This window comes from Podarcis filfolensis (assembly GCF_964270895.1).
Source record: "Podarcis filfolensis genome assembly, chromosome: Z".
NCBI lineage: Eukaryota > Metazoa > Chordata > Lepidosauria > Squamata > Lacertidae > Podarcis > Podarcis filfolensis.
This window is the reverse complement of record NC_139617.1, coordinates 39,930,589-39,949,600: the sequence shown is the minus strand read 5'-3', so window position 1 is coordinate 39,949,600 and position 19,012 is coordinate 39,930,589. Positions and strand designations below refer to the sequence as shown.

The 19,012-nt window shown below is 44.7% G+C and overlaps 1 protein-coding gene, 1 long non-coding RNA gene and 1 pseudogene across 3 annotated transcripts; 2 read left to right on the top strand and 1 right to left on the bottom strand.

Annotated features, from left to right (window-relative positions):
* Window positions 1–1,409: 1,409 nt before the first annotated feature.
* On the bottom strand, window positions 1,410–14,395 carry LOC310754769 (uncharacterized protein). Its single transcript, XM_083597027.1, has 2 exons — window positions 14,174–14,395; window positions 1,410–5,729 (listed from the first exon to the last, which is right to left on the bottom strand). Exon 2 carries the CDS (start codon window positions 5,684–5,686, stop codon window positions 4,361–4,363), a length of 1,326 nt encoding a protein of 441 aa, XP_083453153.1. The 5' UTR covers window positions 5,687–5,729; window positions 14,174–14,395; the 3' UTR covers window positions 1,410–4,360.
* On the top strand, window positions 6,661–8,242 carry LOC310754971 (nucleic acid dioxygenase ALKBH1-like; annotated as a pseudogene). The gene is made up of 2 exons: window positions 6,661–6,702; window positions 7,266–8,242. The product of its transcript is annotated as a nucleic acid dioxygenase ALKBH1-like (transcript).
* Window positions 14,396–14,529: 134 nt separating the features above from the next.
* LOC310754810 lies at window positions 14,530–18,459 on the top strand. The gene is made up of 2 exons (XR_014544044.1): window positions 14,530–14,806; window positions 18,014–18,459. It is a non-coding gene; the product is annotated as an uncharacterized lncRNA (long non-coding RNA).
* Window positions 18,460–19,012: the final 553 nt, after the last annotated feature.

Genomic DNA, 19,012 nt, shown 5'->3' with positions numbered 1-19,012 from the left:
GAGCGAGATGAGCACCGCAACCCTATAGTCACCTTTGACTGGACTTAACCGTCCAGGGGTCCTTTACCTTTACCTCTCACAGTGGCCAACCAGATGCCCCAATGGGAAGCCAACAAGCAAGACAGGAATGCCACACAGTATTGTACATGCCACCCTAAGCTCCTTTGGAAGGACATAAATTGAATGAATTAAATAAATAAATAAATGAAATCTGTTCCAGAGTCAAGCATTATTTACCAGCATAAAGGCAATGTGTTTGGCAGGGCCACCATCCCCTGGCTGACAGTATGAGACCACCTGTTCAGTAAACGAGTATTTGCTCTACACCGCAAAAGGTGGCATCTCCAGGTAGGCCTGGAGGTGTCCCCTGCCTAATACTCTGGGATGAACTTCTGCCAGTTGGTGTAAACCCTCAACTAGCGGGACCATTAGTCTGACTCAGAATAGGGCAGATTCTTGCATTTTGCACTGTTTAGGCCAGAGATGAGAGGAACCCTTTTCAGCTTGAGGGCTGCATTATCTTCTGGGCAACCTTCTGAGGGACACATGGCAGTGGTGAGCAGATCCAGAGATAAAAACATGCAGAGAAACAAATGCAGCTGTCACCTTTAGTATAGTACACATCTTCCATCTAGACAGTATTAGCAGGTGCTTAAGGACACATTCCAACCATGCAAAAGCACTCAACGCTGTAAAGGTGTGGCCTGGGGAATGTTCCAAGGCCCAGACAGGCCTGGAGGGCCACATTGACCCCCCCACTCCAACCTGAGGTTCCCCACTGTGTGAAGAAGTGTGTCCTCCTGTGTCCTTCCCATAGTCAGCTTCATTGGATGTCCCAGAGTTCTAGTATTATGGGCAAGGAAGAAGAAATCTCTCCACTTTCTTCTCACCAGACACATTTTTATCCACTAGCTTTTCTCCTGACGCTCATAATTCTGCAAGCACACCACTGGATAGTTTAGATTGGGACATTTCTACAGTTACTTCTACCACTATCTTCCTATAACTGGTAACTTCTTCCTTGTTTCTACACATCTCTCACATGTGGTAAAAAGTCTCCCTCCAGATGCTGATTTTCCACATTTCCCAATATGTCAAGTACCACTGCATACCCCACCCCACTTTTCAGTTTTCTCTATATTCAACTGTCACTGAGAATTGACATACAAAAATCAGTTCTCAGTAACTCTTAAGAACATGACATAAGTGGGGAAAACTCTGGCTTCAGATGTTTTAAGCTATGACTTCCATCATTCCAGGCTGATGGGAGTTGAACTCCCAACAACATTAACAACCTTCAGAAGTGACACCATAAAGAAAAAAACCTGTTCTTGGGTGTCATGGTACAAGAGAGCATTCATGATGGGTTGAAAACAGGCTTATGTTTAATTGCAAACAAACAAGCCACATTATTACTACTTTCCATTTAATCTAGGGTTTAACTGTGGAACTCACTGTCACAGTATAAGGAGAAATGGAATCAGGCACACTTATTGAACATTAGTAACTTTTTATGGCAATAACATACCACAATAGTAATAATGAATAAATAATAATACCCCCACAGCTGCCATTTTGTGTTATGCCACACACCCCATAACACCCATTTGTGATTGACACCCACAGAAAACTTTCCAATTGTGCCAACAGGCCCCAAAAAGGCTGGGGACCCCTGAGTTATGTGATCCCTGAGTTGGAGGCCTCCCCACCCTTTGTGCCTCCCTTCATAACTTGACAACCAAAGAAGAGCTTGCTGGATCAGGCAAGTGGCCCATCTAGTCCAGCATCCAGTTCTCACAGTGGCGAACCAGATGCCTGTAGGAAACCCACACGCAGGATTCGAACACAAGAGCACTCTCCTGCCCTGTGGTTTCCAGCAACTGGTATTCAGAAGTATTGCTGCTTCCTGACTGGGCAGGCAGAGCATAGCCATCATTTCTTGCATCAAACAAGACCCTCTTCCAACTCTATGGTACCAAATAAGATGTCAGCCCCATCTTAATGATGTTAAGATTGCAATCTTAACAAGGAGTGCTAAACATAGGTCAACCATGCACCTCAAAAGCAGAATTCAAAAGCCATACAACGTGGTAGTTGTATGATATGCAATTCAGAAAGCCCACTGAACTTCATTCAGCTTTAGGAAATCCTCTCTTGGTTTTCTTATTTCTTGCAGCAACTGCAAAAAAAAATAAAAATGCCACATTGCTTGGCTATAATCTTCATCCTGAAGTTCACACTTCTCTGGCTAACAGGAAATTTAAAAGAAACCATCAGTCCTTAGGACAGAACTAGAATGGAAGGTACAGTATCTATATGAGTAGGACCGCAATCCCTAACAGACTTGCTAGGCAGTAAGCCACCTTAAACACAATGGCTCTTATTTCCAAATAAACACAAGCAGGATTGCAAAAGGAGAGCACAAGGAGAAGGGGACGACAGAGGATGAGATGGTTGGACAGTGTTCTCGAAGCTACCAGCATGAGTTTGACCAAACTGTGGGAGGCAGTGGAAGATGGGAGTGCCTGGCGTGCTCTGGTCCATGGGGTCACGAAGAGTCGGACACGACTCAACGACTAAACAACAACAAGGATTGCGCTGAAAGTATTTTCACCAACTGCATTACAAAAAGGCAGACTGCAGTTAATATGTGGCTTGGGGCTGGTTGAGGCCAATGGGACCTGTGGCAAAAAACATCTGGAGGGCATCAGGTTGGAGAAAGCTGGTAGCAGGGGCAAAGGGGGGAGGCAGGGAAGCCATAGCCCCAGGTGCACAATTTTGAGGGGGTGCAAAACAGGTGCCTCCACGCAGGAATCCCTGTCCCCCCCCCCGCCTGTCACTTGGAAACTCTGGGCCTCGGAGCCTGGCCTGGCCTCACTGCCACATCTCTAGCCCCCTCCTGGGGGTGGGGGTCGCATGCCAAAGGCCACGTTGGCTGGCTGGGCTTTCCCCTGCACAGGTGGGCAGGGGGCACTGTGCCGCCTCGTGAACCCTCCATGCCGTGCGCATGTCCCTGCTCCTGCCTGATGCAAGGTTTCAAGGGGAAACTGAAACTGATGGTCATAAATATGCATTAATTTCTATGGGTCGACTCTGACCAGAACACAGCTGGATACAGTGTGTAATGTTGAGCTGAGGAAGTCTGTGGTAGAACAGAACCACATTACTGGGTCCAGAAAGCAGCTGCCTCAGAATCTCTGCTGTTGTTTGTTTGAGAAGAAATAGGTTTCTAGCCCCCAGTAGTTTAAAGGATTTGCATGGCAGGGGGTGTGGAGGTGTAGGCAATGCGTACCAAAATAGTCAGGGGAGCAGCGGATTAAGATGCTCAGTAGGTCTTGACACAAGGTTCTGGAATAGTATCATGCTGCTTCCTTAACAGGTCAAACTAGAATAAATTATGTAATGAATATAATATCAAACCTGCAAATCTACTCAATTTGCAGGTGACAATTTTTCTACAACTATATATTATGCTGATTGTAGAACTCATCTAAGTGGTAAAGAGTTCACATCACCTTTTTCTTTGTGTGTTAGATGTATTATTCTTTATTTTTCCATCATTCAGCCTGTGCATGCCATTTCTTGTGTAGCCAAGATTTTCACACATATAAATGTAGGAGATAGCAGCTCATTTGGGAGAACCACAAGGATTGTGTACTCATGGACCATGGAATACTGGGAAGATGGACAGAATGGAATAACCTAGAAAAGGGCACGATCAGCTGGAATTTTGAACAGAAGCATTCTGCAATTATATATATGATATGCACATATGACACTGATATTTATATTTATATCTGATATATTTATATACAGACTACACACAGTACTGGATGAGTTAAACAGATCCTTCATCAAGGATGGGCCGTATTCAACTAAGTTGCACTTGGAGGAGACCCATTGAAATTAATGGATCTCACTTCGTCATGTTCATTCTTTACAATGGGTCTATTCTGAGCAGAACTAAAAGTGAATATAACCCTAATCCTTAAAATTGTTGCTAGGAGCTCAGTGCAAAAAGGATGGTGCCTTTGATGGCTACCCTTGATTTTGGTCCATGACCTCAGAAAAATCTTGCTGCTATCATAGATGGGATGTTGACACAGACTGACCACTGGGTCTCTGACCCATAATTTCCCATATCTAGTGCACTTTTGCAATGCATGACAAATTATGCCATCACTTTTTTTGTAGCTCCATGAATCACATTCTCAAGAAAGTCAAGAATAAACATGTTCCTTTTGAATTCATGGTACTCCTCTCTTGAACATGCATTGGAAATTCATCCTGTACAACTTGCTCCCAAATACTTTTTGGGTGAACCTCCAAAGGGAAATATCAGTAATGTTTCCTGTGTTTACTACTTCACCACTTCAAATGGTATCTTCTGTAGCACTTTGTTAACTCTGCCTATTAGTGATGTGTTATATCTCCAGAGTATTGTGTCGTTGATCAGGGATTCCCTGGGCAAATCCGGTTGTAAAGGAGACCGACAGTGGAAGACAATTGCAACATCTGCAGGGACTTCCACACTGCCTCCGATCCCCTGAAGGACAGAGTGAACAGACGTCTGAACCACTTTCCTCGGATCAACAATCATTTTCCTTGGGTTTATGATCTCTTTCTTGTTTGGTTCTCGGAGGACATGCTGCAGGATGTTGACTCCAGGTACCATATTCCAAGAATGTGGAACATGAAAAGGGGGGGAGGTGAAGACATTATTTGGGAAAATGTGGTTCTCAAAGAGGAAGATACCAATCTCCGGATTTTGTTTCTCAAGGTTTTGCATCAAGGTTTTCCAATCCATATGTTGAACGGGAAGAATAATTTCATCAATGTCATTCAGCAGAACGTACCTGCTCCTGTACATATTCCGGTAGACACAGTCATTCAGAGCAGCGATTTGTCCATAGTAGCCAATTTTGGTCCCATCATTTGTGAAATGCCATTCATTAGAAACACTGAGATAGGATGTGATTGGCCAGGGCACCACCTCCACAGTACCTTCCACCACATAGAATTGAAGGACTTTCTCCATCAACTGGCTGCAGCTGTTCTTATAGATCACCACCTTCTGCACTCCAAGGAATTTATACATTTCCATGCTCTGCACGAATTGGAGGATGTTGTTATAGTCTCCAAACATGGTGGAGATGCACACTGTGAAGTCCACCAGAGTCCTTTGTCGCTGGCGATTTTTTATTTCAAACCGTGGTGACATGCCACTGTCAGATCCTTCGCCAGATGACTGCAATGCCATGTAACGAGGCTCACAGTGTGAGGGTTCCAAACAAATCAAGTCTGTGACCACATATGGAAATCCAAAACGATCCAAGTGGAACTCTATTGTAGCCTTAGAGATAAAGGCCCCATCATCAGCTGGGCAACAAAACCAGCAATAGTGGTCCTTAACTTCCTTGTGATGTACAATCCCAATCACCCGAGTCTGCTTTTCCACCCTGTCATCGAAGTATGGAGTGATGATAAAAGATCTGTTGTCACTCAAAGCAGAGATTGAGTTATTGGTGACCCATCCTTTGCAGAGGTCTTTTTCTTTCTGTGCAACAAATTTGGGTAGTAAAGAGTATTTCTGTATCCGGTAGTAGGAAAGTGTTAGTATAGAGGCAAGAGCCACCAGACATACCCCTGTAGCTAAAAAAGTTCTTCTTCGAAAACGGAACATCATTTCCAGCTTGAGATCCACACCAGCATCTGTTCCACTGCTGAGCCTGCAACAGAGAGAAGGTTGTTGAATTTTTTTAATGTTACATAAAATAGTAATTTCATTGTATTTTAAGTTACTGTGAAAAATCTATGAAGACATGATGAGAGCTTGTATTTTTCCATTGCAATATATTCCTTGGGCTAGAATTGTGACTGGCCATGGATCTTTGGATAGAATTTCATAATGTTTATTTAGGTTTATGAAGTAGCCCATTCGGAGTCACAGAGCTGTTGCAAGCTGACACAGATCTTCTCTGGGTGTTGCCGAAGATGCAAGCAAGCAGGAAACAGAACAGGACAAAGTTCATTTATTTTTAGCTGGAAAACCTGGTTTGAGATGTTCTAGAGCCTTATACTGGGACCTGTGCATGTAAGAAGGGAAATGTATAACTGAGACAATGTATCAATTACTGTTTTCATAATATTTAAATCAAGTTTCTGAAGTAAAGCTTTAAAACTTAATTATTGTGATGGAAATTTTTTTTCTATACAAGAGACCAGAACAGGGAGAAATATGCAAATATGAATAATTCACTGCAGATATGACTAATTCACAAAGGTGAGGCAGGGAAATCTGTTTGTGGTTATTGACACAGCTCCATTTAATTTCATACTACAACAAAAGGCATCAAACAGTCTGACAGTAAATAAATATATTGCCAATTCTTAAATATGGGTATGTCAAAACATGCATTCTTCAAATACAGTGTCCTATATGCAACAAGAATATATGCTACATCATCTGCATAACTAGGTGTATATGAATTGAGCTCAGTATTAAAAAAATTACTTCTAAAGCTCTATAGCAGGGGTGGAGAACCTGAAGCCTAGAGGCTGAATGCAGACCTCCAAGCATCTCTGTCCTTTAAGATTCTCACCATCTTTTTTTTATTTTTATTTTTATTTTTATTTTTTGCTGCTGAGCAGGAATGCCAGATGGATGCAGTTGGGAAGGCTTCTCCTGTGGCAGAGCTGGGGGTGAGGTTTTCTAGGGGTGGGTAGGCCAGACACCTAGACAGCATCTTAAAAAGCAGGTCCGTATAGTTAAAGCCATGGTTTTCCCAGTAGTGATGTATGGAAGTGAGAGCTGGACCATAAAGAAGGCTGATCACCGAAGAATTGATGCTTTTGAATTATGGTGCTGGAGGAGACTCTTGAGAGTCCCATGGACTGCAAGAAGATCAAACCTCTCCATTCTGAAGGAAATCAGCCCTGAGTGCTCCCTGGAAGGACAGATCCTGAAGCTGAGGCTCCAATTCTTTGGCCACCTCATGAGAAGAGAAGACTCCCTGGAAAAGACCCTGATGTTGGGAAAGATGGAGGGCACAAGGAGAAGGGGACGACAGAGGACAAGATGGTTGGACAGTGTTCTCGAAGCTACCAGCATGAGTTTGACCAAACTGCGGGAGGCAGTGGAAGACAGGAGTGCCTGGCATGCTCTGGTCCAGGGGGTCACGCAGAGTCACCTAAACAACAACAACAAAAGGCCAGACACCCATAAAAGGTGTACTGAGGTATGGAATTATTGACTAACTCCTCAGATTGTCAGCTCTCCCTTGAGTTTTTCTTCAGTAAGTGATCACAATGCTTACAGAGCAAGACTGTGTCCAGCCAATGGAAAGCCTATGGTCTCAATAACTACCCAGGGGTTATATTTATCCCAGATCCCTTCATTCCAGGCTGCCAGCATCACTGGGTGAAGCAGTGCCTGAAGACGTACACCCAGAAGCCTAATGTGTGCAATTTGGATATGCGCTTGTCTTCTACAGAGACTGCTGATCTGTGGGGGGAAAGTCAGCATCAGCTGCGAAACAAAAGTTCCAGCAAATGGGCCTCAAAAACTTTACTGGAAAAGCTTTGCTGGGTGACTTTGTCTCACCATTATAAATGGAATACAAATAAATATTCAGCCAACCACTACACCCCCTTTCCATCTGACTTGGCTTTCCTCTCGGAGCAAGGCGCTAAAGCTTGTGGTTTTCCACATTTCCAAGGGGAAGCAGGGATTCTGAACTACCATCACTTTGATTCATCTCTGGGAATTCATGCGGATGAGTCCAAATTGGACTGTTTTCAGCCACTTCTATCATTCAGTTTTGGACAATCATCCATATTTTTGTTAGGGGGGCTGAAACAAGACGAACCCCCTGTGGCTATGTTCGTGCACAGCGGGGACATGATTATCATGTCCAGCTACAGCCGCCTGCTGTACCACGTATGCCCCAGGATTCTGCCCAACCTGGAGGGGAAGCCCTTGCCTTCTTGTCTGGAGCTGCCTCTCTCAGTTGACCTTCCTGAAGACTCTGTTATGGAGCCCTGCTCTCAAGAGGACAAGCAGGTCTGTGCCAAATATCTGCAAGCATCCCATATCAACATGATTGTCAGGCAGGTACCAGCTGAAGGTCAGAGCTTCCCAAGTGAAGCTAGGACAGAGAGAGACCTGGATGTTTCCTCCCTAGGCTCTTATCATGAGGAGCACAGCAAAATAAAAAAGCACAAGTCTGGTAAAGACAGCTGAAACCTGCAGTTTCCCCTTCCTTCAACATAGACTGTGTTGGTAACAACCCGGGAGCAGCCTGGCCATATGGAGCAGCAACTAAAACAGCAACATACTAATTGGATGTATAACAAAATGTTTTGAACTTTGTGGGCAGAGTACATGGCTTGGGCCAAAAGACCACTTGTGTTGTGTTTTCTCCCAAGGTCACACAACCAAAGAATGCCACTCCGGTGCTTTGGTTAACACTGTCTGAATATAATATACATTCCTTGGGGAAAGAAAAGATTCTCATCATACCACACCCACTCCCCTCCCACACTCCCTACTGACCCTGCTTCACAGTGTCCTTGAATGTCTTTGCCAGGCTCAAATGTGTGCTGGAAACTCTGGCAATGCCTCTTACTAGACTGAGTGGAGAGGAATGGGTGAGTGTGAAGATGTTAGCCTGTTATACAAAGGCAACATTTACATCAATTGCTCCACTTGCTTTTGCTTCTGGCTCTGCCCACCACTGGCACGTGGCCCCCGGAAGGCTGCCCAGTAGGAAATGTGGCCCTAGGGCTGGAAATATCACGCCTGCTATATCAGGGCATCAGTATACATATACTGGGTGCACATGACAAAGGCGTGTTAGTGCTGTTTCCTGACAAGGTGGACTCAAACTGTATTCCAATAAAATGCTCTATACATGAAGCAAGCAATAAAAATAAAATGTAAAAGCATACAGCATCTACTGCAGCACATTGCTACAGCAGGCAGAAAACAATTACCGTATTTTTCGCTCTATAAGATGCACTTTTTTTCCTCCTAAAAAGTAAGGGGAAGTGTGTGTGCGTCTTATGAAGTGAACGCAGGCTGCGCAGCTCTCCCTCTTGCTTGTCCCGCTTTGCTGAAAAGGCTTTGCGTTGCTTTCGCTGAAGCCAGAACAGCAAGAGGGAGAGCTGCGCAGCCTGCGTTCACTCCATAAGATCACTCTTGTCCTGATGCCTTAGCCTGATCCTCCCTCCTCCTTCTTCTTCAACAACATTTGATTCAGAATATTTTTTTCCTTGTTTTCCTCCTCTAAAAATTACGTGTGTCTTATGGTCAGGTGCATCTTATAGAGCGAAAAATATGGTAGGTAGTTTGCCAAGACCCCCAGCAGTTTTCAAGTAGCCCATCTCAGGTGGTGGGGAGCTTGGAAACCTATGTTGTAATGTAAACCGCCCTGTGGTCTTTTGATAAAGGGCAGTACAGTGGTATCTCGAGTTACAAACGCCTCAGGTTACAAACTCCGCTAACCTGGAAGAGTTACCTTGAGTTGAGAACTTTGCCCCAGGATGAGAATGGAAATTGTGTGCCGGTGGCCTCTGGAATAAATTAGGTTCGTAACTAGAGGTACCACATCTTAATTAGTTCCAGAGGTCCATTCTTAACCTGAAACTGTTCTTAACTAGAGATGTGCTTTCGCTAATGGGGCCTCTTGCTGCTGCTGTGCCACCGGCACATGATTTCTGTTCTCATCCTGGGGCAAAGTTCTCAACTCGAGATAACTCTTCCAGGTTAGTGGAGTTTGTAACCTGAAGCGTTTGTAACCTGAGGCGTTTGTAACTAGAGGTACCACTGTATATAAGCGATAAAATTTAAAACTGTACAGAGAGGTAATCATGTTAGTTGGTTGCAGCAAAGAGTTTTGCAGCCCATAAAGACTGGCAGAAACCTGAAAGGCTTCGTGGTCCATTATATACCTGCTCAGAGTTGGAGGTCAGTGGGGGATGCACTTCTTAAGGTCGTGCCATAAAGTTTAGCTGAGATCCTAGTTCTTGGTTCAAGTTTCCCCTCCTGAGCAAGAGAAAAGCTGACTCCATCTTAAAATATTTAAATATTTAAAGGTGGCTATTGTCTTGCCTCTAAAATGTCTCTTCTCCAGATTAAATGTAGAGCAGATACTCTTAAATACTAGCTGAAGACTTGTTTTATTTGATGGGAGGGAGAGGAATGCGAAGTCCAAGTTCCATCTCTGACTCCCCTCAACTTATTCTCCACAAGCTGTTTTTGGGGAGAAATGAGCAGTAAACACCATCCCAAACCAAAAAGCCTTTCTTCTGCAACAAGGAGTCAAATATGGTCTAACATAATGCATTTTCATGTGATATTTTCACAAATATGTGTATTTTTAATGTGTACTTTAGTCTACGCAAGTTTGTGCACATAGCTTGGCTGGAGAACTACACTGCAAAATTTGGAGAAGGGAAAGTTTTGAAAGATGGCCATGTTTCAGTTCCTATACTGTTTCAGAAAATGGAAATTATGTTATTTGCCTTTAAGTGAGAATGGAATAGAGCATCTCTCTCTCCACCCCCGCCCCGCCCTTCTTGCTAAAGTGTCTCAGCAGGCTTCCAAGGGCTCCAAAGCTGGGTTCAATGGAGTAGATGAAAGCAAACCTTGTGCTACAGGGAAAGGCTTTACTGGGCAGCTACTTGAGGATTTAGTGAACGCAGCAAAGTAGGCCTTCTTTGTCACAATAGCAGGCACAATCATATGGTCTTACATATGTTTGGGCAGTCACACCTATAACAGATATTGCACTCCTTGCACTCCAGCTGTTTCCAAGCCTTTATCCTTGCCTGGAGCTCCCCAATAAACACGAGAGCTGCCAGAACTCCACAGAACCATAGACGGCACTCAGGTGCAATTGTGTCTATGGCTCACTGTGCCCTCCTATTCCATAATACAGGTGTGAGCCTTCCTTAAAAAAAACAACAGCAAGAGAGCTTTAATCTAACATTTTTAGAGAATTAATTTGTTTCAGCATTGGTAATTTGTTCTGCAATTTATGATTTTATACTTTTCATAAAGTTTAACTATCTCATTGTGCACCACCAATATATATTATAGCATGCACACACAAATTATATAATTAAACTGCTTCTTTAAAAACCATATTTGGACCAGTGGTGGAGCATATGCCCGCGCTGCCCAGGGCAGGCGTGCTCCCGAGGGGCGCGGGGCGCAGAGGGTGCCCTCCATGGCGCAGGATAGCTGCTTGGGTGCATGGAGCGGCATGTGTGCCCTGCAGCTGGGGGCAGAGTGAGCCACCGATGGTGGACATTCGGCACACCTCCTGTCGCAACTCCCAAGCCTCCCTCAAGCTGTCAAAATGAAGGGGAAGGGGGGAATGCTGCTGGCAAAGTGGCGCAGCTCCTCCTCCTTCCCCCGACAGCTCAGGGTAGGCTTGGGACCCTCAGCGAAGACACCTGGGGCGGTCTGCCCCACCCCACCCCTTCTTCTGCCCCGATTTGGACCTGGCCATTATAGCTAATTATTGCTCAGTCTCAAATCTTCCATTTCTGGGCAAGGTGACTGAGCAGATGGTCACAGAACAACTCCAGGCACGTCTGAGGGATGTGGACCATTTGGATCCCTTCCAATCAGTATTCAGGCCCCATCATGGGACTGAAACTGCCTAGTAGATGATCTCCAGCGGGCTAGGGACAAAGGTGAAAGCTGTTTCCTAGTTCTGCTGGATCTCAGCACCTTTTGATACCATCAACCTAGGCTCCTTCCTTCTGGGCCATGTCCAGAAAGTGGTGTAGGGGGATGAGTGTTTGGACCCCTGGGCACTCACTTGTGGGGTGCCTCAGGGCTCTGTACTCTACCCCATGCTTTTCAACATCTATATGAAACCACTGAGGGAGATCATCAGGGGTCTGGACTGGGTATTTACCAATATGTGGATGGTACCCAGCTCTACCTCTTGTTTAAATCGGAACCAGTGAGTGACTGGATGCGGTTGGAGGATGGATGGTAGGACTGTTTCTGGGGGACACAGGATGGGTAGGTGTGGGGGACTCCCTGGTCCTGAATAACTGTGCACAGCCTTGGAGTCATTTTGGACTTAGCTGTCCATGGGTGTAGCCAGGATTTTTGTTGGGGGCACAGGGCTTGGTTAAGGGGAACATGATTGGTCAGTTAGATAGTTTTACTTGACCTGGGGGCGGGGGGCTGCCCCCTGCACCCCATTAGTTACACCCATGTAGCTGTCCATGGAAGCTCAGGTTAATTATGTGTCCAGGGTAGCTGTCTACTAGTTCCACCTGGTACAATGGCTGAGACCCTACCTGCCTGTACCCTGTCTTGCCAGAGTGGTATACGCTCTGGTTATCGGACTAGTGCAATGTGCTCTATGTGGGGCTATCTTTGAAGATGGCTTGGAAACTACAATCCAGAATGCAGCAGCTAGACTGGTGACTGGGAGCAGCTGCCAGGACCATAGAACAACAATCCTAAAGGATCTACATTGGCTCCCAGTACATTCAGACACTCCAATAGTCCCTATTTTCCAGGGACATCTCTGATTTAGAGAAGCTGTCCTGGTTTCTGATTTGATCCTGGAATGTCCCGCTTTTCCTTAGGATGTCCCTATTTTCACTGGAGAAATGTTGGAGTGTATGGAGTTATCCAACCCCCAAGCCGTCTGAAGGTAATCCTGTATTGGGAAGGTATTTAAATTTTAATGTTTTATTATGTTTTTATATATGTTGGAAGCTGCCCAATGTGCTGGGGCAACCCAATAAGATGTGTGGGAAATAAACAGTAAAATTATCATTATGGAATGGGATGTCCTTATTTTCATCAGAGAAATGTTGAAGCGCATGTACATTTCTGAGCACAATTCAAAGTGTTGGTACTGACCTTTAAAGCCCGAAACAGCCTTGGCCCCATATACCTGAAGAGGTGTCTGCACCCCCATTGTTCAGCCCAGACACTGAGATCCAGCTCTAAGGGCCTTCTGGTGGTTCCCTAACTGTGAGAAGTGAAGCTACAGGGAACCAGGCCATAGCTGTCAACTTTTCCCTTTTCTTGCAAGGAATCCTATTCGGAATAAGGTAATTTCTCTTTAAAAAAGGGAAAAGTTGACAGCTATGAACCAGGCAGAGGGCCTTATTCATAGTGGCACCCACCATGTGGAACATCCTCCCATCAGATGTGGAGATAAAGAATTACACAACTTTTAGAAGACATCTGAAGGCAGCCACTGGTACAGGGAAGTTTTTGATGTTTGAGCTTTCACTGTGTTTTTATATAATTTGTTGGGATAAATAATAGATATATAATAATTTTTCTATAATCTATCTATCTATCTATCTACACACACACACACACTCTCACACAAGTGGATCTACTATGAAACTAATGATGCTTAAGCTTCAGGGCTCCTAATTGGGGGGGGAAGGGGCAGAAGCAACTTTTGTCTGCATTGCTTTAAAAAATTGGGTCTAGTGGCTTGACTCAAATAAATTAATTTTTGTTGTATATATTTGTACAGTCAAACCTCATGATACGGATGCTTCAGATTACGCATTTTCGGATTGCGGACCGCAGGAAACCCAGAAGTACCGGAAGGGGTTACTTCTGGGTTTTGCAGCTCGCGCATGCGCAGAAGTGTCAAATCGTGCCCTGCCGGCGCAGCGCTTCAGACTGCGAACGCTGCGGGTTGCAGACGTTCCCCCAACATGGATTATGACCGCAACCTGAAGTTCCACTGTATATATTTCAATAATCCCATAGTTTGAGAGTCAGTAGCACAGAGGCTGTAAAGGATCACATTTATACTAAATAAGTAAGCAGATGAGACACACACAAGGACCTCAGTTCTATAACATGCATAGCAGCAGGACATAAGCAAAATTAATTAATTAATAAAAAATATCAGTAAAAACAGCAATTACCGGAGAAGAGAAAAGTCATCAGCCAAAGATAAAACCCTCCAAACAGCTTCAAGTAACTCCTAATGTCTTCTGAAAGATCCAGGTTTATGTACTTCCTACATATATTATTAAAATGTTACTACCATTAAGCAAAGCACATTTTAAAAAATGTTTTTCAGAGACCACCAAGGAGCATAATTATTTAGCACATTTAGCACCATTTAGCACAACAAGACAAAGGTAAAATGGGACACAGTACCTGCTTTTGTCTTCAGGTCACACAGGAAAGTGCCAATTGTCTATTTCCCTCCTCCTTTTCACCCTACAAATAAAAAACCAGAAAATCCGCCAGAGCAAGCATGTTTCAAAAAAAAGAAAAGTTAATGCAAAGAATCCCCAGATCTTCCAATCTATCCCAAAAATATGTATAAGACCATCAGCCAATAGTCTGATGTCTTGTCTTGTTCATCGCAGGAGAAAAGTAAGAGATGAGCCGATCCAGAGACGCATCACAGTATGCAAAATGTTTTAGCAGGAACAGCTAGCATGATGTAAAATTTGAGTTTAGTGGAAAAACAAGCCTAACAAGTGGCTGACGAAAGGAGATAATAATCTGTTGTTCTTTGAAGGAAAGTCTGGCTGTGATTCACCATCTGACTGCGATGTTGACCCAGAAAAGGGAGAGAGAAGAGACATACCTGGGCATCATGAACTGAATTAGATGGGAGAGCTTTCAGTGCGCAGTTCACATCCTCCTGATCTCTCCCTCTCTCCTTTTCATCTAATCCAGGTGTCAGCCTGCCTGCCCTGAGCAGCTGCTTGGAACCAGTAATGAGCTCAATTTGGGTGAACGAACTGAAGCTTGATCCACGCAAATAAGAAGTGCTGTTAGGTAATAACATATTACCAAAGGATGAAAGTGGTTCTCATGTTCTGGAAACCCACAGATTAAATGACGGCAACATGCCAGATTCAGGTCTGCCACCGAGTTACACCTTCAAATTACATTTTGGACAAGGTGCAGTCTATAAATATTATTTATAAATAAACTGGGAGGAGATTTCAAACCATTCAGAAGCATCCACACAGATGCTAGATTGTTGACTGATTTCTTTGCAGGGTGATTATATGATAATGAGCATTTTTCCTGTGTCCAAGCTTATTTGCTTCTGGGCTGTTTCTAAGTGTTCCCATGGGTTATTCGTTCATCCCATACTTTTCTATGCATTTCCCAGTCACTTAACACACACACACACAAAGTCTGGCTCTTTTTTAAGAGCAGAGTTGTGGTTCTAGAGTTACAGAGAACTTTTAATCGCAATCCTAGGATTTCCTGCCCTCAGAAGGGTGAAACTCTTAAACATCTTGGCTAGCTGCCAGTCTGTTTCTGAGTAAGTGTCCAGAGTGTGCTAATGATAAAGTTGCCATCTTTGTTCTGGCAAAACAGGACAAGGTGTGGCGGAGGGGTGAGATGATTTTTCTCCAAGCTGGTGCTCAATGACTTTTAAGCAATACAATACAACCCACACATAGTGGTGGAGTTTCATGCTCCCTCACCAGGGGCGGAGAGCAGACAGGGCAGGGCTGGTGTGCATCCCAGGGGTGTGGCGCGCATCCTGGCGCCGTGGCGTGGCGCTGCGGGGGTGTGGTGCCCAGTGTGGGCAGGAGGGCAGCCGCGATGGCACCCCACTGGGATCGCGTTGCCGGGGGCGGTGCACTCCCCCCGCACTCCTCTTCCTCCGCCACTGTCTACACACACACACACTTGTAAATCTCTGTGCTTTGCTAACCAGAGTTTAAATACATGACCACACACATGCAGTACTGTACAGTCATACCTCGGGTTACAGATGCTTCAAGTTGCGTCTTTTCGGGTTACGGACCGCCAAAACCCAGAAATACTTCCAGGTTTTGGCAGTTGCGCATGCGCAGAAGCGCTAAATCGCGCATTGCGCATGCGCAGAAGCGCCAAATCGCAACCCGCACATGCGCAGACACGCCGCTGCAGGTTGCGAACACTGTGGGTTTCGGATGTGCATCCTGCACGGATCACGTTTGCAACCCTATCGTCCACTGTACAATGATACATGCAGGCCAAGACAAAATAAACAAATAAATAGAGGAGCATATTCTGATGAGGGGGTGAGCTTTGTTCCACATGTTAAATTTCTGAAAAAAAGAGAAGATAAAAGACAGACCGGGGGGGGGGAGGAGGGAACCTTGTGGAGAGCTAATTCTCTCCCACCCTACTCTCTCAAATATTATGCAGATAACTATGATCAGAACTGGAACTTCTGGGCTACATTGAGACAAAACTGTTTGTTTCTAGAGACTCGGACCCTGCTGCTCTCAGAGGGTCATGGCCTGGTGACTAGAGAAATAATCTATTCGGTGGTGGTATCCCCACTGATGGGACATAGGAAGCTGTCCTATCCTGAGTCAGACCATTGGTCTATCTAGCTTAGTGGTGTCTACACTGACTGGCAGAAGCTCTTCAGGGTTCCCAACAGGGTTTCTGACATTCTCAGCCCTACCTAGAGATGCCAGAGATTGAAACTAGGACATTTTACATGCAAAGCACATGCTCTACTAATGGGCTATGCCTCTTCCCCAATAGAAATGTACCTGACTTTGAATCATATGCCCCCAGAACTTCAACCTGGGTCTTTAAGTATGGCATTAAAGGATATGTTCTACTGTTGATGCTATTGTAGCACAATCCCTCCTCCTCTTCCAATCTTCCCCATCCAGACTGGTCTAGGGACAACCAGTCAGTTCCATTCCATGGAATCATTGTCATTAACCCAATTGTCCCATGGAAAATGATTTAACCCATGAAATCATTGTCTCAGTTTTCCAAGGACAGTCCCAGAATTACAGAAGCTTCTGATTTGATCCCAGAATGTCCCAGTTTGCCTTTTTCTCCCTCTCCATGTCTTGGAGACCAATTGAAAGTGAAGCGGGGGGGGGGGGATATTTCTTTTTATAACGAAAATAAAATATCTGTGCCAAATTAAGGCATACAAAGTCCTTCCTACAATTTCAAAGGAAAATGTCACCATTCCACTATAAATTCTTTAATTGCAATGCTTCAACTGCCAACCATTTCTTAGGAAACAATTGAAGTGTTGATTCCTTTATTGTAAATGGAGCCTTACCCTATCTACTCGGAAGTAAGTCCCACTGTATTAAATGGAGCTTACTCCCTAGTGACTCGGTAAAGACTGGGCAGCCTTACACTGCAATCCGAAGCATTTTTACATGGTTGGCGCTGTGGTCTAAACCACAGAGCCTAGGACTTGCCGATCAGAAGGTCAGCAGTTCGAATCCCTGCAATGGGGTGAGCTCCCGTTGTTCGGTCCCTGCTCCTGCCAACCTAGTAGTTCAAAAGCACGTCTATCCGGCAGGAAGGTAAATGGTGTTTCTGTGCTCTGCTCGGGTTCTCCAGAAGCGGCTTAGTCATGCTGGCCACATGACCCGGAAGCTGTCTGAGGACAAACACCGGCCCCCTCGCCCTATAGAGCGAGATGAGCGAGCAACCCCAGTCGTCCGTGACTGGACCTAAGGGTCAGGGGTACCTTTACCTTTACCTAAGCCCCACTGAGCTCAATAGGATTCACTGTCTGGTATGTTCCTGGGACGCGGGTGGCGCTGTGGGTTAAACCTCAGCACCTAGGACTCGCCAATTGAAAGGTCGGCGGTTCGAATCCCCGCGGCGGGGTGCGCTCCCGTTGCTCGGTCCCAGCGCCTGCCAACCTAGCAGTTCGAAAGCACCCCCGGGTGCAACTAGATAAATAGGGACCGCTTACCAGCGGGAAGATAAAAAGCGTTCCGTGTGCTGCGCTGGCTCGCCAGATGCATCTTGTCACGCTGGCCACGTGACCCGGAAGTGTCTGCGGACAGCGCTGGCCCCCGGCCTCTTAAGTGAGATGGGCGCACAACCCTAGAGTCTGGCAAGACTGGCCCTTACGGGCAGGGGTACCTTTATCTTTACCTATGTTCCTGCTCATTCTCGCAGTTTCTATTACTACTATTATTATTATTACTATTATTATTACTAATATTATTATCATAATTATAACCTTTTCCTTTCTTTTAGGAGTAACTCAGATGTCCCAGAGACCCAAATAATTTTCTTCTCTATGCAACTACAGCAGCCCGAAGAATATATGCCCAGAAATGAAGGAAGGGAGCAGTACCAGCAGCAGAGGAATGGCAGATGAAAATGATCCAATATGCAGAATTGGCAAGCCTAACCAGTCAAATAAGAGATCAAGAAGAAAGGGTATTTAAGGAAGATTGAAAAATGTTTGTAGAATATTTGAAAAATCATTGTAAACTGGTTAGAACATTAGCAGGTTTAGAGTAAATCCAGCAGTAAAATATATGTTGATATAAATAGAGAAAGGGAAAAACCTGGACTAGAATATGCAGCAGTAAGGGGTAATCAGAAGGAACCATGGAAGGGGGGGTTGTTTAATTCAATGTTTTGCTTTGCTTATGTTATCATGAAAAATTATAAATAAAACTTTAAAAATAAAATAATTTTTTATTTAATTCCATTTATCTGTGGAAGGTGGTGTAATTGGCTCAAGGGGACCAATGTACGTAGGTGTGCATATGACATCTATGTATATAGTGAGATCAAATATGGGAGAAGCCTTCTGGTGTATAATTAGATGTCCCTATTTTCACTGGAGAAATGTTGGAGCGTATGCATTCCATCATCAGTGCCTAGACTAGGATCTCTTAAGTGTTTACATTCTCTCACACAGGCCAGACCGGCAAAACTTGTTCTGGGTTCCAACCATGTGGGCAAAGATGTGACTCAACAGAGCCATTCAGCTACTCTAACCTGTTTTGGATGCTGTTGCTTAAAGAGAGCAATATTAAGCAACAACTAAGAGAAGAATAGAACTCACTGGCAATGACTCACATGGATCTGGGGCGGGAATTTCCATGCTTCCTTTTCCCTCTGCATGCTTTCCACACAAATGCACACTCCCAAACCTCTGCTGCAGATACTAGGCTTGGATTATTTCATTAGATTAATGCATCCTTGGCAGATAACCCTGGCTATGCAGGAATATGTCAAATG

Bases quoted from the DNA above. Each gene is read 5' to 3' on its own strand.
- LOC310754769 (XM_083597027.1), bottom strand. From the start codon at position 5,686: ATGATGTTCCGTTTTCGAAGAAGAACTTTTTTAGCTACAGGGGTATGT.